The sequence below is a fragment of the Gopherus flavomarginatus genome, chromosome 14 (genome assembly GCF_025201925.1).
Source record: "Gopherus flavomarginatus isolate rGopFla2 chromosome 14, rGopFla2.mat.asm, whole genome shotgun sequence".
Lineage (NCBI taxonomy): Eukaryota > Metazoa > Chordata > Testudines > Testudinidae > Gopherus > Gopherus flavomarginatus.
The window spans coordinates 2,675,015-2,700,632 of NC_066630.1; the positions used below are offsets into that span (position 1 = coordinate 2,675,015).

At 43.0% G+C, this 25,618-nt stretch overlaps 1 protein-coding gene across 9 annotated transcripts in view; it reads right to left on the reverse strand.

Annotated features, from left to right (window-relative positions):
* Positions 1-9,081: 9,081 nt before the first annotated feature.
* NFAT5 (nuclear factor of activated T cells 5) overlaps positions 9,082-25,618 on the reverse strand; it is a 164,101-nt gene continuing 147,564 nt past the window's right edge. For 6 of the 9 annotated variants that reach the window (XM_050922226.1, XM_050922225.1, XM_050922229.1 and 3 more), the window contains 3 exons: positions 21,844-24,271; positions 16,503-16,749; positions 10,049-11,323 (listed from right to left, as the gene is read on the reverse strand). In XM_050922226.1, coding sequence (XP_050778183.1) covers positions 16,511-16,749; positions 21,844-24,271 — 2,667 coding nt within the window. In that variant the 3' untranslated portion in view covers positions 10,049-11,323; positions 16,503-16,510. Of the gene's footprint in view, positions 11,324-16,502; positions 16,750-21,843; positions 24,272-25,618 lie in introns of all 9 variants that reach the window. The other 3 variants (XM_050922232.1, XM_050922233.1, XM_050922227.1) reach the window with 2 other exon arrangements.

Below are 25,618 nucleotides of genomic sequence, written 5' to 3' on the forward strand. Positions count from 1 at the left end.
GAGGGCTATTGGGGTCCTCAGCATAACATCTCCAGGAAAACACTGGTGGGTTTTTAGGCTCTAACAGGAATAGCTGCGTGGAACACTCCTCCCCCTGCACTGGCAGAGTTTTGACTGTACACCTGAGAATCAGTTCACTCTGCAAAAGAGCAGTAATAGGAGACAAGCTGCTGGTGTGTGTGTGTGGAGTGGCAGGGAGGGAGAACAGACCCCCAAGCTCAGCCGACCAGCTAGAGAGAAAGGCTGACCAAACTCGCAGTGCGGCTGGCACAAAGCAAGTCCTCTCTTTCTGCACTTCAGCTCAGAGGAGGGGGGCCTGGCTAGCTTTTCCTGGACCCGGAAGCCACATGTGACTTTGGTGGGATATTTTCTTTTGCATTCAACATTCTAATCCCAGTGGACCCAAAGGAACCTTTTCTTCTCCACTCAGACTGAGTTGGATGGGCCAGAACTGGGAGTTGACTGAACTTGAAAGAGGTCCCTTAATCCCACCAAACCTGCAGTTGTACAGGATGAGGGGGAGAGGCACATCTCAGGGAATACCCAGCCATTGATCAAAATGTGGGGGAGAGGAGAGCCACCTGACAGCAAAGATGATCTGAACCTAGCACTGACCCCTTCAGGTCTCTGCCTGAGTCCTCCCTAGGTTCATATTAATTCTGTATAAATCTGCTTAACTGTGGTGAACCTCAAGCATTTGGTGCAGCACTAACTGGTCCTAGTGAGGTGTGAACGGTCAGAGGGTTGCAGACTGGAGCACTTATGATGCAGGGGTTGGTTGTTTCAACAAGGTTTTGTTAGTACAAAACCCTACCGCCCTCTTCACTAAAGCTTCTTACTAACTACTTGCCTGCTCCAGGCAGCATCCTGAGCACTCAGCACACGCATGGGGAAACAGTCCTGCCCAACCAACAGAAAAAGGGCTGTGTCCTTTGGTCTCCCCTGCAGGGCACCCATAACAATCCTGTTGAACCCCAGGTTAGTTGTGAATTGCACGACACCCTGCAGATGCATCCTCTAACTCTCACTCCTGCTGTTTCCTGGACAAAATCAAATATGGTGTTAGTTTAATGTCTGAGCACTGTGCCTGCAGAGGGGCAGGCTCACTCTATTTATTCATGCTAATTTTTTCATCAGACTGTTGTGTGGTATTAAGTCAAACACCTTACAGAAGTATAACAACTTTACATCTGTTATCAACCAAACTTGGTACCTCAAAAGAGTTGCATCAGATTTGTTTGATAAGACCTATTTTCCATAAAATCATGTTGACTGTCAGAAATTATATTCCTACCCTTTAATTCCTAATCAGCTGAATCCTGTATCACCTTGTCCAGTATTTTGCCAGAATTGACAGCTTAGAATTACCAGAGAATTACCGTATAGACAGATTATTCCATAGTTGTCTACTATGGAGGTTTCTTGCACCTTTCTCTTGAACATCTGGTATTGGACATTGTCAGAGAGAATAGTGGACCAGATTAATATAGCAATTTTCATGTTCCTATTAATGCAAATGCCATGGCCTGAGCAGCAAGGAAATTTCTGCCTCTGTAAGGCCACTCTGGAGTTGGGAGAACTACTTATGGGGTCAAACTGAACCACTAAAACCCTTGAGAAAGCTGCACGTGCTGCAAAGAGTATTTGCTTATATAACAATTCCTACAAGTGTGCCTGAGCAGGATATCAGCCTGGACTCAGTCTCTCGCGTTAGCTCCAAGCCATAAGGCTACCATCACCAGCCAGCCAAATTTATGAAGTACTTACAGTAGCTGCTTTTTCCAGGGGCACGAGAGAAGCTTCCTTTGAAAGAACATGACAGGAGTTCACGTTGCAAAATGAAAACTTTCAATGTTTTATTCTTGACTGCAGCTGTTTACAGAAATATAGTTGCGAGTATACAAATGTCCCAATAGAAGCAAAATATTTATTTTTATTTTAATATTCAACAAGTTATCACAGGATAGCTAAAAACATAGATGCAAATGAAATCTCCCCTCATAGAATAAACTGAAAACATCTGGTATCAGTGCTCTGAAGATCCCAACTACGAAAGCCATATACACAGAAATGCACAAAGGAATATCTGGTGCTACTTTCACATTGCAGGACAACAGAAAAGATAGCTCAGTGGTGATCTGTGCACTCCAACAAAAACATGGCAGAAAGGCAGATAAACCACTCCAGAAAGAATTACTGACACAAGCATGTCGAGTTTATGCAGAGATTAACAAAAGAGGTAGAAGGCTCTAATTTGAAGCTGTTTGGAGCTTACCCATTAAAAACAGGGAGCTGTATGGGGATAAACCTCAAAAGCTGTTTATATCAAATACTAATCAGCACAGAAAAGTTTCAGGTTGATAATGGTCCTTTTAGCAGGACACAGGGGGTATGATCCCTATCCCATAACATCCAGAAATGCTGCATTTTTTCCCTGAAATTGGGCTACCACCACATGGGACTAACCTGCTCAGAATACTACCTCTTGCCTAGATGGAGCACATGCAGGAAGTGGACACTGTTCCAGACCCCAAACTACTGTACATTGGTGTGGCTCCAGGGACTTCAATGATGCTATGCCAATTTACACCAGCTGAGGATCTGTCCCTCTAGTGGCTTGGAGACCAGAACAAGTATCTGAGTTGGGGCTGGGTTTCACAGCTGTTAGGCATCTGAACCAAGCACTTGTAAAGGGAGGATGAATGAGAATTCAGCAGCTGGAAGAGCACTGATATGCTTACAATGGGGGGTGCATTTTGTGGGACAGTTTCCCAGCCTGGAGGAGCTCAACTGCAGAAGGGAGTGTTTCTGGGTACAGCAGGAGGAATGTCAGGACCAGGTAAGTGCTCAGCATTGAGGGAGAAGAGGGAAGTCAGGCACTGGTCTTGGGCACTGCAAGGGAGTTAGCAGAGGTGGTTTAAATCAAATATGCCAGAATCATAAAGTCTGGGGATTAATCAGTTGTCAAATTAGAATGTGTCCAGAAAAGCTGTGGGAGCAAAAATACATTGCTCTTCATTTCTATCAAGGACTGATATTCCTGTTAAGAGTTTAATCTCTTCCTAAGTCTTCAACAAGTAAGTACTGGCAAGCCCAGTGCTCCCCACACAGCCGGATACCACTAGGGAGAACTTACTAGTCAGACTGCTTCAATAAATAAACCTCACTGGTTAAAACCTTATAACAAAATTCAGCAACCCTTGTTTTATCATCACCTTTCCTTGGGTGCAAAAAAATCAGAAAAAGTGGAATGGGAAGGAGCTACACAGCTAGGTCCAGGTCTTTGGTTTAAGCCCAGCCCAGCTCAGCTCAGTAGTGGGCTCAATATCTTTGCCATTTGACAGAGGTTTGGTGACTCCTGTTAAAAGTGGATCACTGTTACCAGTCCAACTCCTGGCTAGTCCCTACCACAAACCCCACCACTGTGTCCTTGGCACTATCTGGTAGCCTCTGCTGAGAGGCCTGGGAAACCGAGTCCTGAGAAGTGGCCTCTCCTGAAAAGGAGTGAGGCAGACTGGCAAAGAGAAGTGTGTGGGAAACATGTACTGCTGCTGCCCTTGCTGAACCCATCCAGGGGACTGCGATTTTCTGGGCTGTTAGTTCCCACATTTCACAAAACATCAAATTCACTAAAGGTTAATAAATCTCTATAGAAAAACAGAAAAGCACAGGGATGTTTCAAACAATCATTTCATCTTAATCCCATAGATTTTAGTGAATTGCTGAAAAGCACGTTTCTGGGATAATACTTATTACTACACTACTAATCCCTCCACACTCCTACAGTATTTACACATTTATACAGCTATTACCGACTACTGAAGAGAGTTAGAGAAACAAGTGCACACTAAGGACAATTATGTTCTTTGAAAGTTAAGAACTGTTATAGTAACATTTTAATATGTATTTACAGAATAAACTCAATGGTCTGGTGATGGTTTGCAGTGCTGCTGTAGGCATGTTGGTCCCAGGATATGAGACACACAAGGTGGGTGAGGTAGTATTTTTTATTGGACCAACTTCTCCTTTTATTGTCCAACAACAGACGTTTGTCCAGTAAAAGATATTCCCTCACCCACCTTGTCTCTCTGGCATATCATCTGATTCCAACTATATACATATGTACAAGCCAAGGATTTTTATGCACATTATATTTACATATATACACAAAATTATATAAGGGAAAAAAGACTTTTCTACATTCTCTCTCAAAAGCACATTTTTATATGTACATTTTTACCAGATCTTCTCTGCTGTCGTATCTTTTGTTGTCTCTAAGTAGTGTACATCACACATCATAAGAGTTCACAAAGTCTGGCTCTTAGTAGGCAATTATGTGTACACAAAGGTGTACATTTGCACATACAACTGGCTGTTTGCAAACACCATTACCAGAACTGCAAGTCTGAATATTTTTGTATGTAGAATTATCAAAATCTGTCCCGAAAGACTCATCAAAATTCTACACTCAAGAGCCTTACAATATGCTCTTGACTATCAATCCAGCTAGCTTTAAAAACATCTCAAATAATAGGTCTTCCACCACACTCTTTGCAAGACTATTCCACAGAAACAGATCTCTCACTGGGAGAATTCTTGTCTCTTCCGGTGGTCAGATTAAATTTACCTTTTCTCCCTTTCAACCTATAGTTCCAAGTTCAGAGAACACTAAGCAATTCCTCACCATGCTTTATGCTTCCACTGTTCAGATAAAGACTTGTATAGACAGAGCTCTGCAAATGGGTACATAGTTTGAATAGACAGCCTGATAATTGTTAAGTAACAGAGCAATGTGTGAGATGCATTTGAAAATAAAATTCTGTAATTAAATTTCTCTCTTCTTGTATGCAGTGTTGTTGTAGCCGTGTTAGTCCCAGGATATTAGAGAGATAAGATGGCTGAGGTAACATCTTTTACTGGACCAACTTCAGTTGGAGAAACAAGCTTTTGAGCTCCAGAGAGCTCTCCCTCTGATCTGGGAAGGGTACTCAGAATCTCACAGCTAAATACAAGGTTGAACAGATAGTTTAGCATAAGTAGTGTAAGGGACCACTCAGGGTGAAGTGGCCCATTAACACTCAGCAAAGTTATGAATTTAAGCTCCCAGGCCTACCAGTCCTCTTCCTCAAAGGAAATCTGCACATTTTCGAAAGATGAGCCTGGGAGCTTAAATACATAATTAAAAATCATGGTCTTAACAGAGACATTGGATTTATGGCTTATTACAATAATCTGTAACCCACTAATCCCCCCTTTTGTGCTACAACTGCAGGGTGTCAACGGGCCCCTTCACCTTGACTGGCCCCTTAGAATATATAACTACTTACACTAAACTACCTGTTTGACCTTGTTTTCAACTGTGACACTAAGTACCTTTCCCAGACCTGACGAGCAGCTGTGTAGCTCAAAAGCGTGTTTCTCTCACTAACAGAAGTTGGTCAATAAAAGATGATCTTACCCATCTTGTTTCTCTTGCTTTTATAATTTATAAAAGTTTGACCTTTTTGGGTGTTCAATTTCTTTATTCCAATGAAGAAATTTTATAACAAAGCATCTTTCCTGCTGCTCATATGGTTGTTTTGGCTATGTCAGAGAAGGGATGTGAGCTCCTGTATGGTTGTCCTTCCAAAGCCTCTGGAAAGGACAATCTCTGAGAATGAAAAAGCTTACCAGAGCAACAGAATGAGACTTTTTTTGGTCAATGTGCCCTAATCAAAGTCACAGCAGGAACACTGGAAAACTCAAGGCTTATGTAGATTAGAGAAATGTGCATCGGTGCAACTGAACATGCCCTTGGTGTAAGCATGAGAAGGGATGCTGTCAAGACTGACAGACACTAATCTATTTATTTTTTATTTCAATTGAGTATAAATAATAGTGTCCATTCACAGGCTCTGAGCACACTGATAATAATGTAAAATTAGCCAAACAAAAGGTCTGGTCGTTATCTGTTTATTTTGGCCCAGCAAGGCTGAAACGACTTCTTGAATTGTTTTTGTTGACAAAGGAAATAACAGTAGGGCATTTGGCTTGGATAACCATTGAAAGAGTAGAAGACAATTAGTGCCAACAAGTGGACTGAGCTGTGAAGTGATGATGATCGTCTCCTGCCACAGGAAATATTTGGCTAATACCTGTCTTAACTTTTTCTATAGCTTAAGTGTTATCCACCTACTTTATTAATCATTAAAGGAATAATAGTTTAACAGTTTATTTTTATACATTGGTGTTGTTTACATGGAGACAACATGACACAGTTAGAAGATATACGGACTGTGGTAGCTAGCAGGGTGCATCTCCCTGGATATTAGTGAGTTAGTAGGAAACAGGTGTGCAGTACATATCAGACAGGCTGTAGAGACAACATCTGAAAAATGGGGTTTAGGAGAATCAGGGAAGTTAATGGATAAGTGACTTAAGGCTGGAGAATATAACCTAGTTTGAGATCGAGAGAGAGAAAGTGTGTGTGTGTTTGTTTGTTTTGGATTAAAGGTGGTTTAGTAGGAGAGTTCATGAAGGAGAAAAGCTCAGGAATCTTCCTAACTGTAAGAACAGTAGAACAATGGAACAAACTGCGTAGGGAAGCATGGAATCTCCGTCACTGGAGGTTTTCACTGGAGCCATCTATCTTAGATGGTTTAGTCATAATGAATCCTGCATCTTGGCAGAGGGTTAGACTACATGATCTCTGGGGTCCCATATAACACTATGGTTCTATGAAAAAGACAAACACTACACAGAAAATCCACCCTACAAATATAGTTCTACAGCTTTCCAGCTTCCATCCAGTACATACAGCTATAAAACCACCTACTTCCATCAGCAAACACTGGCCTGACAGATGGGAAAGCAAATTTTCTTTTGCAATAATGCCCCCAACATTTGATTTTGTCCATCTGGCTTCTTAGGTGATGTTTATCAGATGCAAGGGGCAATAGTCAATGTCATTTTTTGACTACTCAAGACGCACATATTTTCATTTACCTTAAGTAATTTCTAACTTTTCAAACCAAACTGGTCTGGACTTGATTTCCCTGCCTCTCAATAACTCTATAGGCAATCCACTCTGTGTGCTTTTCCTCTAATATCCATGCTGACGCAGACATACTATGGAATAAATAAGTCAGGAGGTAAAAGAAAAAACAAAGGATAAGCTCCAAAAGTCATTGTCAACTATTGAAATCAAAACAGTGCATGAGCAGGGCTCTGAGAGAACAAAGATGTGGTTCGCATTATACTTAGGTCCTTCTGCCATGAAACAACTTCTGTAAGCTGTTTCTTAGGCCTTTGCTGGCTCATTGAACCACTCTTTTATCCTCTATAATAGCTATTTGAAAGCAGCAGCGAGAGCGCTTGTCAACCACTGAGCAAACCCTTCATTCAGAATACAAATACTTTTTGTAACCAAATCACATGTTCAAAATGTTATACATTTAACATTGACCTAAAACAGATACAGTAAATTTGACACAAAAGAAAATACAGATGTCGTCATTTAGTCATTTGAATATGGTAGCACAGCCCTTGTAATAAACAACCTAAAATATGCACATATTTAAATATTCCCCCCACAATGGGAATTGTAGCAGTCCTGGTAAAAGGTTCTATTTTGGAAACCAATCTTATTAAATGGAGAATTGGTCCCTGGTTTCTTGGCACTGACCAACAACGTTTCATCATGAGGATGATCTCCTTCAAAAGAACAAAACAAAACAAACAGCACACAAGTCAGTTTATCATCCCCATCACCTCATCCTGCCCACCATCAGCCAACGCAGCCATCAAGATATCAAAAAACATTCTTGTTCTGGGACTAAGTGTGAACATGCTGCTCTTGCAGAAGTCACCAGTTTCTTACAAATTGATTACAAATGGATGGTGTATTCATTCCGATGCCGTGCAGAACCCTTCTATGCATCCTCATACAGCGCTCATTCAGTGTGGACAGGCTGCGCTTTCATGTCCTGGACCATAACAAAGGATTTTATTTTACTTTTTTCAATAGCAGGAGAAAAATTATCAGAAGAAAAGCATATGGTTCAGAGCTAAAAAGCAGCTCTGGACATTATGAAATAGCGAAAAATGTTCTTTAACATGATTATAATTTCACACATTTTAGTGTAATTATAAATTAAAAGATACAACACAAAGGAGTTAATAAAATATTAAATAGACAGTGACAGAGTAAAAGCTGAATGGCTCATTCTGAATGAAACCCCATCAGACAGTTGTCTAAATGGGTGTCCTTACTACATCCCACTGCTGTGTGACAGACACAAACACACTGAAATTGTCCAGAGCCAACTGGAACAACACATTGCCAGATGGAATGGCCCAAGATGAACAAACTATTTATGTTGCAAAAAGTACTTAAATATTTAGTAAAGACATAACAAACCCCACCCTCGCCATTATCAGACGCCACGTTGTGGTAGAACATCAGACAAACTCACAAATTTACCACCAAAATGTGTGGCAAAAAGATTATTATATATACGTATATATATAAATTTTTATATTTATGCCATTGTACTCACTCAGTACAAATAGCAAAATAGTATACCATTTCCTAAATACAAAATATAGCTTTCCAAAAAAATGAAACACACATTAGATATAAACCATCCAAAACTTGAACGATTGAAAACTGTATTCAAAATTAAATGACCCAGAGCAGGTCTCTTTCTGAAAAGTTCCCTTCATATCGGCAAGAAGCCTTACTACTGAAAACGTAATTCAATGCCTCTCAATGAGAGAGACACATACACAAAAAGAGAAAACGAACATCGTGACAGACTGACACACGGGAAAAACCGTTAAAACCAAAGAACAACTCTACATGGCTCAACTAGGTGCACACGTTAGAAAAAACACGCAGTAAACAGACTAGGGTAACTTAAAAAACATTTACAGGCTACTCTCCATTATTTAAAATAACCAAAATGAAAAAAGTGACAGCATACCAACTATGCTACACCAAAGCATAGTAGCCACTCATGACAGCTGTTTGGCTCTACCCTGCACTAACAGCTTTCTACATGCAGGAGAGAGAAAAGACTGAAGAAAACATCTGCCTGAGGTTGTAATGAGGCATCACATTTCTCTTGGGCTAGTTGGAACATCTAAAAGGATCCACATTCCTCACCCTACAACTGCATGGCCTGGAGTGGGTTATTCTTAGATACTATAAAACATGAGTAAATTGTTTTTAATTAATGTATGGCCCCAGAGAGGCTACAGCTCATGAGGACTGCTAGTAAAAAGGATGCTTGAAACCGGCAATGAACCGAGAAAGCTACAAAGATGCAGCAGCTCAGCTTGAAGTGATATTTTAAAGAAGGATGAAAAATTATGTTGTTTGCCCACATATGGGATAAAGTTTAAGACTTTAAATCAGCAACAACAGGAAAAAGCAGGGTTTCCCTAGGATTCAGGAAGTCTGGGGCATGGAGACGAAACCAGCATTTTCTCACTCCCACAAACCCTGATCATATATAAAGAGCTTGGCTACACTGGAGAGTTGCAGCGCTGGTGGTGGGTTTACAGTGCTGCAACTTAGTAACTGTCCACACCTGCAAGGCACATCCAGCGCTGCAACTCCCTGGCTGCAGCGCTGGCTGTACACCTGGTCTGCTTGGGGTGTAACGATTGCAGCGCTGGTGATGCAGCGCTGCTCATCAAAGTGTGGCTACCAAAAGTGCTGTTATTGGCCTCCAGGGTATTAGGAGGTATCCCAGAATTCCTGTACACAACAAACCAGAAGAATGGCTGAACTCCGAGCTCCCCGGAGCTACTTAGCTAAAACACAAACACAGCTGCTCTTTGCTCCAGCGATCGACGAGTGGAGGCAGGGGAATTGCTTTGGAATGTTCACAGCTGTTTGCTTGAGGAGAGAGGGGAGTCCGTGTTGAGCAGCTGCTTATGTGGTCTAAAGGCTATTTAGGAGTGCATAATTTGCATTTAGTGAATAAGAGAGGGGTGGGGGAAGGGGTCAAAACTTTAAAAACGATTGAAGGTAGCTGCTGTGTATCTTCCAGTCCTTAGAACTTGCAAGGCCGGGAGCTGAGAACAGTGTCAGCTCCAAAAATCCACTCTGTCTCCCCCACGCTCCCTGTCACACTCCACCCCACCCCCGCCATTTTGAAAAGCACGTTGCAGCCACTTGAACGCTGGGATAGCTGCCCACAATGCACCACTCCCAACAGCGCTGGTAGCTGTCAGTGTGGCCACACTGCAGCGCTTTCCCTACACAGCTGTACGAAGACAGCTGTAACTCCCAGCGCTCTACAGCTGCAAGTGTAGCCATACCCATAGATGCAGCCACTGGCTTGGCATTTTGGTACCACAGTGAGAGGTGCCTTGGACACCTAAGAGTTACTTCAGTTTCTAAAACCAGTAGCATCTTTGTATTTGCTTAGGAAACCCAACTATATACAATTAGGGGGAGGGAGGGAAGAGCATGGGAAGAATGAAAGAGGGCAGCCTGGCATGAGAAGGAATAATGTTCAAGTTCTAATCTATGCCAAAACAGTGAGAGGCATTAAGCTGTTTGCTCAGCTAGGCAGATGGCTCTCTTCAGTTGAAGGTATTTTAGAAGGTAGGATTTTAGAACACAATTTACTGTGACTTTTCCCTTCATTTGGATAGAGCCACCTAGTTCTTACTCTATGCCGTTTATATCTAAAACCATCAGTACAGACAGACAGCTGTTAATCACACCCTCAGATGGGAAGCACCCGCATCTCTCTGGCTGCTCCTAGAATTGTAGCAGATTTTCTGGTTGTATATTATATACATCACCACCAGCAGCTGCGATTAACACATCCTTACAATGGTCCTTTAGCTCTACTGACAGCTATGCCATGAATCACAGCGCAAGGTAGAGCACACAATGGTACTGCTTCACAAGCTTTCCAACTCGACAGAGGGGTTGTGAAGGAGAAAGGGAAGAAAAGAAAAAGTAAACATGACAACGTGTTATTTTCTAACAATAATAGCTGAGCAGTCATGCTTTGAATTAAAATAGCAGCCCATTGACTAATGGGGCCTAGGAATGTGGTAACCGTTCAGTTCCACCCCCTGTAACACAAAGCACAGCTTTTCAGCCATTATTGGCTTCAGGAGTCTCAAATGCTATCATTATAGCCTCAATTGCTAGACACTGCAGTAGGCAGCATATGTGCTCTTTAGAAAAGGAGTGAAGTCTACACATTTGCTTGGGAGTAGGCCATTCTTTAACAGAACAGTTCAGCTCCATAAACCCTAATCCAGAGCCACAAGGTCTGAGGGGATCTTGGAAATCATCTTTTCCTTCACAGAATTTCTGAAATTAAAAACAAAACAGAGTTAGGCATAACTAGTGAAGTCTCATCTTGCATGTAGCTCCTTCATCTGAAAGCACTTTACAAAGTGCAGAAACAAATCTACATCCAGTGCCAAAATGCAGCCATCTTTGGGCAGAATATGATAACTATTTTCCAGTTTACAACATCATCACGAAACAGTTTAGTTCAGAAAGTGAAGAGCATAACACCCAACTGAAACTTCAGGGTTTTTTTTGGGAGGCAGAACATCATTACACAAGGTGGTTATACTCAGATGCTGTGGCTATACCTGGATTGAAGAGCCCATATATATTTAATGCTCATGCATGAACAGAGCTTTACCCCCGATGTAGGGGGAAAAGGCACCTTCCAGCAACAGACACTTCCTAGCTCCATGCTGTTGTATTGGCTCAGTTCTAACCACGATTCAGCAAGTGGTGCCTTTTCAATAAACACCATTTCCTGCAACACCTTGCTCTCACGCAAACTACTTCAGCACTATGGGGAGGGCTCTGAAGACTATAGACCAGGGGTGAGCAAACTTTTTTGGCCCGAAGACCACACTAGGGTTGTAAAACAGCCTGGCGCCAACCCCCTATCCGCCCCCTGAATGCCCCCCTCAGAACCGCCAACCCATCTAACCCACCCTGCTCCTTGTCCCCGAACCACCCCCTCCCGGGATCCCACCCCCTATCCAACCCCCCTGCTCCCAGACCCGTGACTGCCCCGACCTCTATCCACACCCCCGTCCCCTGACAGGGCCCCCCAGAACCCCACACCTATCCAACCCCCTGTTCTCCATTCCCTGACTCCATCTACACCCCCCCCCGACAGGCCCCCCAGGACTCCCACACTTATTCAACCCCCCTGTTCTTTGTCCTCTGATCGCCCCCTCCGAACCTCTGCCCCATCCAACCGCCCCCTGCCGCTGTCCCCTGACTGTGCCCCAGGACTCCTCACCCAACCCCCCGGTCCTGGCCCCCTTACCATGCCGCTCAGCCAGAGCTAGATACGCTGCCGCTCTGCTCAGCAGGAGAACGCAGCTCCACTGCCCCGAGTGCTGGCTGTAGGGGAGGGAGGACAGCAGGGGAGGGGCCAGGGGCTAGCCTCCCTGGCTGGGAGCTCAAGGGCCGGGCAAGACGGTCCTGTGGGCCGAATGTGGCCTGCAGGCAGTAGTTTGCCCACCTCTGCTATAGACTGAAGTGGAGTCTAATGCATCCACAGTAAACCCAAAGTTTTAACTAAAACCAGATTTGGTGACAGTTCTCAGAGATGCCAGGTCAAGCTGAAAGTGATCCATTCACCTTAACTTTGCCATTAAAATTATTAGACTGCAATGCTAGGGAACAGAACAACCAATAGCAATTCAAGAACAAAACCCAAACTTGATCAATTATTTTCTACAGATTCTGATCTCTTGATGAACAGCAATACTCCCTACAGTTAAGGAGGGGAAGCCTCGTACCTCTAAGGCTGGGAGGTCTGCTGCCACCAGATAATAAGAAACGTAGGGTAGTGGTGGTTGGAGACTCTCTGCTGAGGGGGACGGAGACACCCATCTGTCGCCCTGACCGTTCATCCAGGGAGGTATGCTGCCTGCCAGGGGCCCATATCCGAGATGTTACAGAGGCATTGTCGAGGATTATCTGGCCTTCTGAGTACTACCCCATGCTACTCATCCATGTGGCACAAATGATACTGTGAGGTGTGACACTGAGCAGATCAAGAGTGACTACAGGGCTCTGGGAGTATGGGTTAAGGAGTTTGGAGCGCAGGTGGTATTCTCTTCGATTCTTCCTGTCGAAGGTAGGGGCCCGGGCAGAGACAGATGCATCGTGGAGGTGAATGCCTGGCTGCGAAGATGGTGTCACCAGGAGGGCTTTGGCTTCCTCGACCACGGGATGCTATTCGAGGAAGGACTGCTAGGCACAGATGGCGTTCACCTTTCAAGAAGGGGAAAGGCCTTATTTGCGCACAGACTGGCTAACCTAGTAAGGAGGGCTTTAAACTAGGTTCGACGGGGACAGGTGAGCAAACCCCACAGATAAGTGGGGAACAAGACCTGGGAGATGGGTTGGAAACAGGAGGGAGCACGGGCTATAATGGCAGAGAGAAAGGAGGGTCAGGGCAAAGCTGGGAGGCAAGATCAAACCAGTATCTTAGATGCCTATATACAAATGCGAGAAGTATGGGTAATAAGCAGGAAGAACTGGAAGTGCTAATAAATAAATACAACTATGACATTGTTGGCATTACTGAAACTTGGTGGGATAATACACACGACTGGAATGTTGGTGTGGATGGGTATAGTTTGCTCAGGAAGGACAGACAGGGGAAAAAGGGAGGAGGTGTTGCCTTATATATTAAAAATGTACACACTTGGACTGAGGTGGAGATGGACATAGGAGATGGAAGTGTGGAGAGTCTCTGGGTTAGGCTAAAAGGGGTAAAAAAACACGGGTGATGCCGTGCTGGGAGTCTACTACAGGCCACCTAATCAGGTGGAAGAGGTGGATGAGGCTTTTTTCAAACAACTAACAAAATCATCCAAAGCCCAAGATTTGGTGGTGATGGGGGACTTCAACTATCCAGATATATGTTGGGAAAATAACACCGCGGGGCACAGACTATCCAATAAGTTCCTGGACTGCATTGCAGACAACTTTTTATTTCAGAAAGTTGAAAAAGCTACTAGGGGGGAAGCTGTTCTAGACTTGATTTTAACAAATAGGGAGGAATTCACTGAGAATTTGAAAGTAGAAGGAAGCTTGGGTGAAAGTGATCATGAAATCATAGAGTTTGCAATTCTAAGGAAGGGTAGAAGGGAGTACAGCAAAATAGAGACAATGGATTTCAGGAAGGCGGATTTTGGTAAGCTGAGAGCTGATAGGTAAGGTCCCATGGGAATCAAGACTGAGGAGAGTTGGCAGTTTTTCAAAGGGACGCTATTAAGGGCCCAAAAGCAAGCTATTCCGATGGTTAGGAAAGATAGAAAATGTGGCAAAAGACCACCTTGGCTTAACCACGAGATCTTGCGTGACCTACAAAATAAAAAGGTGTCACATAAAAAATGGAAACTAGGTCAGATCACAAAGGACGAATATAGGCAAATAACACAGGAATGCAGAGGCAAGATTAGAAAGGCAAAGGCACAAAATGAGCTCAAACTAGCTATGGGAATAAAGGGAAACAAGAAGACTTTTTATCAATACATTAGAAACAAGAGGAAGACCAAGGACAGGGTAGGCCCACTGCTCAGTGAGGAGGGGGAAACAGTAACGGGAGACTTGGAAATGGCAGAGATGCTTAATGACTTCTTTGTTTAGGTCTTCACTGAGAAGTCTGAAGGAACGTCTAGTATAGTGAATGCTTACGGGAAGAGGGTAGGTTTAGAAGATAAAATAAAAAAAGAGCAAGTAAAAAATCACTTAGAAAAGTTAGATGCCTGCAAGTCACCAGGGCCTGATGAAATGCATCCTAGAATACTCAAGGAGTTAATAGAGGAGGTATCTGAGCCTCTAGCTATTATCTTTGGGAAATCATGGGAGACGGGGGAGATTCCAGAAGACTGGAAAGGGGCAAATATAGTGCTCATCTATAAAAAAGGGAAATAAAAACAACCCAGGAAACTACAGACCAGTTAGTTTAACTTCTGTGCCAGGGAAGATAATGGAGCAGGTAATTAAAGAAATCATCTGCAAACACTTGGAAGGTGGTAAGGTGATAGGGAATAGCCAGCATGGATTTGTAAAGAACAAATCCTGTCAAACTAATCTGATAACATTCTTTGATAGGATAACGAGCCTTGTGGATAAGGGAGAAGCGGTGGATGTGAGATACCTAGACTTTAGTAAGGCATTTGATACAGTCTCGCATGATATTCTTATAGATAAACTAGGAAAGTACAATTTAGATGGGGCTACTATAATGTGGGTGCATAACTGGCTGGATAACCGTACTCAGAAAGTAGTTATAAATGGCTCCCAATCCTGCTGGAAAGGTATAACAAGTGGGGTCCCGCAGGGGTCTGTTTTGGGACCGGCTCTGTTCAATATCTTCATCAACGATTTAGATGTTGGCATAGAAAGTACGCTTATTAAGTTTGCGGACGATACCAAACTGGGAGGGATTGTAACTGCTTTGGAGGAGAGGGTCAAAATTCAAAATGATCTGGACAAATTGGAGAAATGGTCTGAGGTAAACAGGATGAAGTTCAATAAAGATAAATGCAAAGTGCTCCACTTAGGAAGGAAAAAATCAGTTTCACACATACAGAATGGGAAGAGACTGTCTAGGAAGGAGTATGGCAGAAAGAGATCTAGGGGTCATAGTGGACCACAAGCTTAATATGAGTCAACAGTGTGATACTGTTGCAAAAAAAGCAAACGTGATTCTGGGATGCATTAACAGGTGTGTTGTAAACAAGACACGAGAAGTCATTCTTCCGCTTTACTCTGCGCTGGTTAGGCCTCAACTGGAATACTGTGTCCAGTTCTGGGCACCGCATTTCAAGAAAGATGTGGAGAAATTGGAGAGGGTCCAGAGAAGAGCAACAAGAATGATTAAAGATCTTGAGAACATGACCTATGAAGGAAGGCTGAAGGAATTGGGTTTGTTTAGTTTGGAAAAGAGAAGACTGAGAGGGGACATGATAGCAGTTTTCAGGTATCTAAAAGGGTGTCATCAGGAGAAGGGAGGAAACTTGTTCACCTTAGCCTCCAATGATAGAACAAGAAGCAATGGGCTTAAACCGCAGCAAGGGAGATTTAGGTTGGACATTAGGAAAAAGTTCCTAACTGTCAGGGTAGTTAAACACTGGAATAGATTGCCTAGGGAAGCTGTGGAATCTCCATCTCTGGAGATATTTAAGAGTAGGTTAGATAAATGTCTATTAGGGATGGTCTAGACAGTATTTGGTCCTGCCATGAGGGCAGGGGACTGGACTCGATGACCTCTTGAGGTCCCTTCCAGTCCTAGAGTCTATGAGTGAGTCTACTTTGGACTATTAGAAATTATACACTTGCTTTCAGGGCATAGAGATATATTAGCTGATTTCAGCATGCACTGTGACTTCATTGCAAAGTCATCGTCTGTTAAAACAAGAGGCTCTTTGGCATATACAAAAAACTTACTAAATATCATTGCAAGAAGACCCACAGACCCAAATTCACTTCTTACTTGGCCAATTAAAATGAGCCAGCCATGTTGTTCCCGTGGTTTTGTAATGACACAAGCAAGTCATCTATTTTCTCTATACACTGATTAGTTGTCATAGATGAAGGTAGTGGAGAATTCTCAGATATCTGCTGGGACAGAAGCGTTGTCACTGCAGGTTGCCCCTCACTCTGTGGCTGACCTGGCTGACTTATAGCCATCAGCTGATCTGGCAATGCAGATGGTCCAGAGGTTAAGAGCTGGCCACAGTCTGTTAAGAAAGAAATGAACATAAATACAATAAATGATTATGATAATCCCTAGCTCTTATCTAGCACTTTTCACCAGTAGATCTCAAAGTGCTTTACAAAGGTCAGTATTGTTATGCCCTTTGACAGGTGGGGAAACTGAGGCACAAAGTAGTGAAGTGCCTTGCCCAAGGTCACCCATCAGGCTAGCAGCAGGGCCAGGAATAGAATCTAAGTCTTCACACATGGATATTGAAACTTGGAAATCCATTCATAAAAAGAGTTTGTTAACATACTAGTGTAAACATCTTTATTCAGGTCCAAGTCTGCAGAAGAGGATGCACAAAAGTACACATGCTTTTGCACTCGCATAAATTAGGCATCCAAGTTTGCCAGTGTACAAGGACAAACTAGGATTAGTACAAGTACTTTTGAAGATCTGGGCTTCTGTTAAAACTACACTATTAACATCCCAGCAACCAGTGGGAAGTGTGCCTGGCCTCTTTCAGTATTAGCTATGTATGCATCCCCTTTCAGTTCAGTCACCAGTATCCATCTACACACTAGATAGCCATAAATCTGCAATTGCCATTAGTATCAGCTTCCCCCTTGCTTCTGGCAGTACATTCAATGACCCAACTGCAGACGAACTGCCAAACTTAATCCACACAAGTCACAGAACTACTTCAACACAGCATGTATTCAGAGGTAACAGTAGATATGAATAAAAAGTATTATGCTCTCCAGAGAGCCAGTTAAATGAATACATGGGTGGCCCCCACATGGTTCAACAACTCAGGGATTAGAGGCAGTGGGTAGCAGTTCTGGATTGTTATCTGATTTAGTGCTTGGTAATTGACGGAGGCAGAGGATGCTGTCCTTTACGAAAAGGACTGAGGCACCGGCTGGTGAAGATGACTTGCAGATGAACTCCCAGGCAAGGTTTTCTTGCAACGCAGCCAGTTCAGGCTCTGACATTGCATATATTCATCCAAATGGAATCTTCACCTGACTGCAGTTCTATGAGACAATCACAGTCCTGATGTGGGGGAGGCTTTCTGCATCCTTCTACTCGAAGACATCAGCATAGTCACAGTACTTGGGGGGAGTTCCATAGTTCTTTCAGTAGGCATTTCAATGTGAGCGATTATACCTACTTGGGCCTGGCTGCAACACTTACTGGTCCTTGACTAAGCCTTTGACAGTATTCTGATGGGAAAGTGACCTATTCTTGCCAGCAAATGAGGGGGATCATTAAGGGTTAGCCAGGAGATGCCAAGGATCAGGGGAAAATGCAGGGAATGGATCACACCAAACTGTATCATTTCTCTGTGTCCCTGAATAAAGACCTCCAGGGGGACAGTCTTTTCCACAACTGGACCTGAAGACATCTGGGAGCCATCAATAGTTTGTCATGTCTGCCATGGACTTCTGTTGTTGTAATTGCATCCATAAAATTGTCCTCTGGTCTTGAATTGATGAGGGCCTATTGGAAAGGAATCTGTTAGACGTCCCCCTGGATTGACAGCTCAATAGGCACCTACAAATGGGAAGCCCCTGGATGGAGTCAGGATCTCTCTCAGAGAGGACTAGAGTACAGGGAAATTCTCTTCTCTCAAGGACCAGGGTGATTCCTCCCATCTGTGCTTGGACTGGCTTGTTTCCCCAAGTTGCATCGTGTTTGTACTGGGAAGGCCGAGATGGCGTGACCAGGTTTGCCACAGTAGAAGCACAGGTGGTGCTGAAGGCACTGTTTTTTTTCCTTCATGACTGAGCTGTTGACAAGCTGTATCAGCTTGTATAGATTCACCAGGTGATACAGAAGATGAGGTCATGGTATGCGGGTAGAAGGACTGCAGGGAACTTCTCTTCTCCCTTCAGTCTTGCAGCCGATAGTCTATGCAGATGGCAAGATCCATAAGGGCATCTAGGCCTGTAGACATCGCTACACAAGCCAGTTAGTCTTTGATTTCTTTCCGCAAGCACCACTAGAACTGGTAGAGCTGTGCTGCTTCATTCCAGTCTGTATCCGCTGTGAGGTGGCAGAAGTGTGCCCTTGGCTGCTCGAGCTCAGCAAGGGTCAAAGTTGATTGATATTGATTGGAGAAAGGCACTGCAGTTCAACAGCACCGGCTATGGCCTTTCAGCAGGGGAGGCCAGCCTAATGCATCTCCTGTAGGCAGGCTGATTACGAAGGCCACCTTGGATTAGTCAGAGGCATAGCTATTGAGACACATCAGAAACAGAAGGTGGTACTGACTCATGAAACCCTTGAACCACTGGTGGCTCTCGCTGAACCATTCAGGCAAGGATATTTCAGGCCCCTGTTCAGGGCAAGGCACTGCAAGTGGTGGTCGCAGCATGGTATTCTTGAAACTGAGCTGCCCCACTTGCTTCTGCAGCCCCTACTTCTCCCTGATGAGCTGCACGACTTGGGCCTGCAGTGCTTGATGCATCCAGTGACTGTGGTGGTACTGCTGGGCCATACTTCTCGCACTGGGCTCAGTCCCATAGCATTATTGTGGTCCAAATAAGCTGTCATGGCTGGGTTGTGGGTAGCCAGACCTGGTGGTCAGAGCCAGAGTCCACACTCAAGAGACAGGAGTCGAGAGTCAGCTTAGTCAGGATACCGAGAGGTCAGAAGCAGGAGACAAAGCTGAGATCAGGACCCCGAGTTGGGAACCAGAGTCAGGCTGGGTCAGAATACCAGGAGTCACAGCCAGGAGACAAACTGGAGATCAGAACCACATATCAGATGCCAGGAATCATGCTGGGTCTTAAATTGCCATATATTCCATGTCACATTACTATAGGGTATCAGGAGGATATCAGTACAGTGCTTTGAAGAAGAAATAAAAATGCTTTAAAATAGGGTAAGGTGCCTTTCTCTTGGTATATGTACTAAAAGGAGTTCCATTCACCCTTAAACACAGTTAGAATTACTTTATATTGAACACGGACTGGAATTAAATGCAGCTGGAGATTCATCATGACTCGTAAGAAACTTTAGAATAGGCATTAACAGAGTTGATCACTGCTTGCTAGGTAAAATAGGAACAAACGTGTTGAAGCATTAGTATAAACTTTTGCAGAACTTCATCTTCATAGATTGGCTTCATTCTGAATTCTCTGAAGTTTCTGCTGCATTTAGATAATATCTCTAGGAGATTAAGCAAATACAGAGTAATTCAAGCAATACAGAACTGCACATGGCTGTAAAATAAAAGTTGTGTACATCTCATCAGTCAGGTTATTGACATATTTTTGAATATGAACTTATGTACATGTACTCCCATGAATTTCATTCACTTATGTTAAAACTGAAACTCGCCCTGCTTACTCTAGGACTGTAAAATGCTAGCTATCATTTGTTTAGAAAAAAATTCCTACCATGGACAAGCGTAACTCATTTTCCCAGTTTAGATAAGACAAGCAGCTATTGCTGAAGGATTTTAATTGGTTATTTTATAGAAAAAGATAATAGAATTTAAAAAAAACAACAACAAATAGCAGAGTGGCCAGTCCTGTTCCTGCTAATGAAATCAGTGGGGAAACACAGCAGGATCAGAACTATCCAGGTTCTCAGCAAAACACAGTACTTTTTCCTGAGAGGTATTCATTTTAATTTCGCAAACTACTTTAGAGAAAAGCATACTGCAGAGCAATTAAATACTTAATATATATTAGTTAGTTGGTATTTGTGTGTGTTTTAAAAGGTAACCCTAAGTAACAGAGAGGAAGCCTGAAGAAACACTGAAGACTGCATGGTGGGAAGTGTACGTCAGCAAATACTAGCTAACACCAGTATAACTTACTAGGACGAGACTACATGCAGAACCAGATGCGTGTTGTTTAAATACATCAGTTGTGCCATTTATTCACTGTTTCCAGTTAATTAAAGGCACTACATTGAATACATTCCCTGGCAATCATCCCAATTAAAAAGGTATGCCATTTCTCAGGGAGGCGATTAAGTGGATCCTACTATACTGGCAGCTACATAGGGTTCTATAAAGGCTAATCTACACCGGCAATGTTAAAGCACTGCGCGTGGTCGTGGCGTAGTGCTGGCTCTAAAAAACTCACCTCCATGAGGGGTGCGGCTCCCAGTACTGGTGCACTGTCTACACTGGCGCTTTGCAGCGCTGAAATCAGACATCAAGAATTGTAACATTCAAAAACCAGTAGGAGAGCACTTCAATCTCCTTGGACACTCAATAACAGACTTAGAAGTGGCTATTCTTCAACAAAAATTCAAAAACAGACTTCAATGAAGAACTGCAGAACTGGAATTAATTTGCAAACTTGACACCATCAAATTAGGCCTGAATAAAGACTGGGAGTGGCTGAGTCACTACAAAAAATAATTTTCCCCTTCGTTGATACTCAAACCTTGTCAACTGTTGGGAATGGGTCACATCCACCCTAACTGAATTGGCCTTTTTAGCACTAACATGGCATTAGCAAAATTGATATATGAATATTGGGGACAATTCTGGTGTCTACATTTTTAAAAGGACATTGAAAAACTGGAGAGAGCACAGAAAAGCACCACAAAAATAATTTGACAGTTGGTTTAGCTTATTAAACAAGAAGATTGAGAGAGAACTTGATTAGAGTATGCAAGTACCTTCACAGGGAGAAAATATGGGGTACTAACGAGCTCTTTATTTTTAAAAACAACTTCACTGACTTTCTTTTATTACCTCTGTATAAGTATTAAGCATGAATTAACTATTTAGAACAGATCCTCTTCTATGAAGCCTAACTGAGCACAGATTTCACATTTTCCTTTCCACCATCATGGTTTCATAGACAATTTTTAATATTTTGGGATAAATGGTTATATCCAACAGAAATGCAACTGTATTGGCTTATATACACGTAAACTTTTTGCATGTTCCACTGAAGATGACAGAAGTTTCTCAAAAGGCATGGGTGTTATTTACTTATTTCCTGCCTTTAATGACTAACACTTTCAACAAAAGGACCGTAACCATTACCACTTAGCACTTTACACCTCTACAGAGTTGTACAAACACAATTACATTTGGTAGCCTCCAAAGTAGCTGTTTTTCTAAACCGTAATATTAGAATCAAGGATTTTTAACACTTACTGTTTTGAATCCCAAATAGGAATATTCCTGAAGTCTGTTGAGATGAAGCAGGAGAATTCTGCAGCTGGTTGATAGCACTTCCTGTTGTATTGTGAAACAAAGAAGATTGTTGCTGTGCAGGAGAAGCAGCTCCTTGAATACCTGTCATATTGTTCTGAGAAGAGTAGATGGGAGACTGCTGCAGCTCTTGCTGGCTCATGCTATTCTGCAAGGCAGACATGGAAGCTGAAGAGATGAAGAGGGTGACTTGCTGCTCTTGAGAACCTGGTGATCCTTGAACCAACTGAATCTGGGGTGAGTTATGAAACATGGTGGGCTGCTGTGTCTCTGGCTGGCTGGACCCAGGATTCTGAAGTGGAGTCACTGTTGTTTGACTCTGGAACTGCATGGGCTGTTGATCTTGATTCATTGGCGCCATATTGGATTGTGCATGAAAGAGAGATTGATTCTGCTGCTCCTGATTAGTGATTGGATTTTGATTTGGGTTGAAAATCATAGTCTGTTTCTGAGAAGCAACTGTACTCGTATTTTGAGTACTGAACATCATGTTCTGCTGCTGTTGCTGCTGTTCTTGGGATGGAGGGCTACTTTGAATAGCAACCATTGAATGTTGAGACTGGAAGATAGCCCCTTGTTGGTTCTGGGGCATTGTACTAGATTGGAGGGAGCCTAGTGATACTTGTGGCTGAAACAAACCCTGCTGAGTGGGCGGAGCTTGGGGTTGATCTTGGGGAATCATAGGGTTCTGAATGTGGGGTATCTGTGCCTGCTGCTGGAAAGAAGGTTGCTGCTCAGTGTTTGTGGCTGTCTGAAGTGAAGAAATGGAATTCTGTGTTGTAAAGAATGACATCTGTTCTTCTTGAGTTACAGGATTGTTCATTGAATTCTGGGAAAGGAACATATTGGCTGATTGCTGGTCTTGAGGTACAGAAGAGCTCTGCAATACACCCATTGTGTTCTGGGAGTGGAACACTGGAGGCTGCAATTGGTCCGAAGAAGAAGAAGTGGTCTGATTGTGGACAATGGAATTTGGACTATGAAAAATAGACCCTTGTGTTTCCTGGGATATATTTTGAGAATCACCAATGGGATTCTGAGTGTGAAAAAGTTGAGCCTGTGAATGTGGGGACTGCTGCATGAAACTCCCTGACTGAAGAGACATTATTTCCCCACCTTGCTGGAACAGTCCACCTCCCTGCTGTTGAGTTCCACCTGCCTGAACGGCCATCATGTTTTCCGTAGATGAAAAAAGGTTAACTTGAGGCTGACTTTCCCCACTGTGTTGCATCTGAACCATGGTCTGAAACACATTGTTTTGCATTTGTTTATTCTGTCCAGAAGCTTCTTTTCCATCTGCAGAACTCGATGTCTGAAACATGGTAGAGCCATTGGTCGAGACTTGCTGCTGAGCAGTAGTAGTTTCATTTCCTGAAACACCAGAAGATGAAGAGAATAACTCACATTGCATCTGCATGTCTTCGCTTGTTGATAGCCCACTTAGCAAGTGGGAAGCTTGCTGGTAAACAGGGGACTGCTGGAGGTTTCCATTTCCTGAAGCTGCTGAGGAGAACAGATCAGACTGCATCTGTGTTGCAGCCTGGCACATACTTTGCTGCATTCCAATCACCATTGCTGCAGAAGTCTCCATTGCCTGCTGCTGCTGCTGATGTTTGGACAATGAGTTCTCAGGCTGTGGATGTACATTTTCAGTTCTTCCAGACAAAAGATTCTCTTGCCTGGAATGGACTGCTGTCTCTGATGAGGAAAATATCCCAGGATTTACACTGTTTTGGATTTGACTAACTTGCTGAAAAATGTCTGCACTGAGTTGCTCTTGAACATCCTCACTACTATCTGACCCAGAAAACAAAACAGAAGATAACTGCTGTTCAGCTTCTAAGACTTGCTGGACCAAATCAACATTTCCACTGCTTCCACTGGCAGTGCTGGCTGGAAAATTTCCAGTTTGCAGTTGCTGTATAGTGTTCTGTAACTGACTCACACTGTTTGCTGGTGAGAAAATACTTGATGAAATTTGTTGCTGTAGTGTCTGTGCTGGTTCTGATAATGTTGACTGTTGTTGCTGCGAAGCCTCAGTTAACTGTGACAAAGTAACTACAGTGCTGTCTGATTGTAACACCTCTCTGGATTGGGACTCTCTAGTTTGGAACTGTGCCGCTTGTTGCAATAGTGCATCACTATTCTGCAGTTGGCTGGGAGCAGAGACAGCTGGACAGCTACCAGGTTGTGAAATGTCCTGCGTTTGGATAGTAGTCAGAGTCTCTGGATTATACACTTTAGGCTGTATCTGCTGCTGTTTTTCACACTCAGAAGGTAAATGAGAAGCAGCAGTTGAAAATATTCCATTTCCTGATATGCTGGACATATTTTCTAATGTTTGTTGAGTTGGTCCAACCACCTTTGTAGCCTGGTGGGAAAAAAAAAAGCAGTACGCATTAAGAAGTGTGTAGGATTACTCTGGTCATGCTTAGAAAACTTCACTGATGCCTCAGGATATGGTTATAGTTAATAAGATGACTTGCACTGCCACAAGAGATCAGTCAAATACTGTAGCTGATTTTAAAAGGTGATTCAAAATTTTAACCAATAACATTTGTTATGATGATGCTAAAATAAGGACGATCAAACCTTTTGTTTCACTGCATAAACTGATGCTGAATGGAACCAGGAAGGAATTTTCACTCCTGTACTCTGCAGAATTGGCTAGATATATGAAGTGGGGGTTTATTCACTTTTCTCTGAAGTATCAGATAGTGGACTAGTGTAGACAAAACACTGGACTTCATGAACCAGTGGTGTGATCCAGTACAGCAGGGGTAGGCAACCTATGGCACGCATGCCGAAGGCGGCACACAAGCTGATTTTCAGTGGCACTCACACTGCCAGGGTCCTGGCCACCGGTCCGGGAGGCTCTGCATTTTAATTCAATTTTAAATGAAGCTTCTTAAACATTTTAAAAACCTTATTTACTTTACATACAACAATAGTTTAGTTATATATTATAGACTTATAGAAAGAGACCTTTGAAAAACATTAAAATGTATGACTGGCACACGGAACCTTAAATTAGAGTGAATAAATGAAGACTCGGCACAGCACTTCTGAAAGGTTGCCAACCCCTGCAGTACAGCAGGGAAGGTTTATGTGCATCAGTGTGGGGAAACTCCTATTTGTGAAGCTATAAGCCAGATGTAGGATAAAATAACTTGCTCAGTTTTTGGTTTTGAGCCATTAACAGTAAAAGCTGATAGGCTAATTCAGTATGGGAAATTGGTTTGCAACCCTTAACTTTTAAGCTGATTTTTGTTCTGACAGTGGGGAAGCATGTCTTAGAATCCAGACAGTTTTTCCTTCATGGGAGGTCGTCTAAATTCTTAGCAAGAAGTGGTAGCATTCATTTCGTAGACATATAGGTCAACAGCTTCAAACTTGGGTGCAAAAAGTTTAAACAATTGCATATTTAGGCAATTGTGTAAAAGTTGACCTGACTTTCATAGCTGATAAGCACTTCACAACTTACCTGTATATTTATTGCTTTTTTCCTTTTTGCTGCTCCTCATTCTTCCAAGTCAACAGAAAAGGCTGCTGCTCAGGACAGGTCACTATTAGTAGCTTTCTGGAGGTTGGCCGTGTTTGATTTTATGGCTGAACACAGTGCAACAGGAGAACAGAGACTCTGGGCCAGCAAGCTACTAATGGAAATTGTATACCTGTGCTGTTCCACAGTCTGTTTCATTGAGGACAAGGTGCAGGT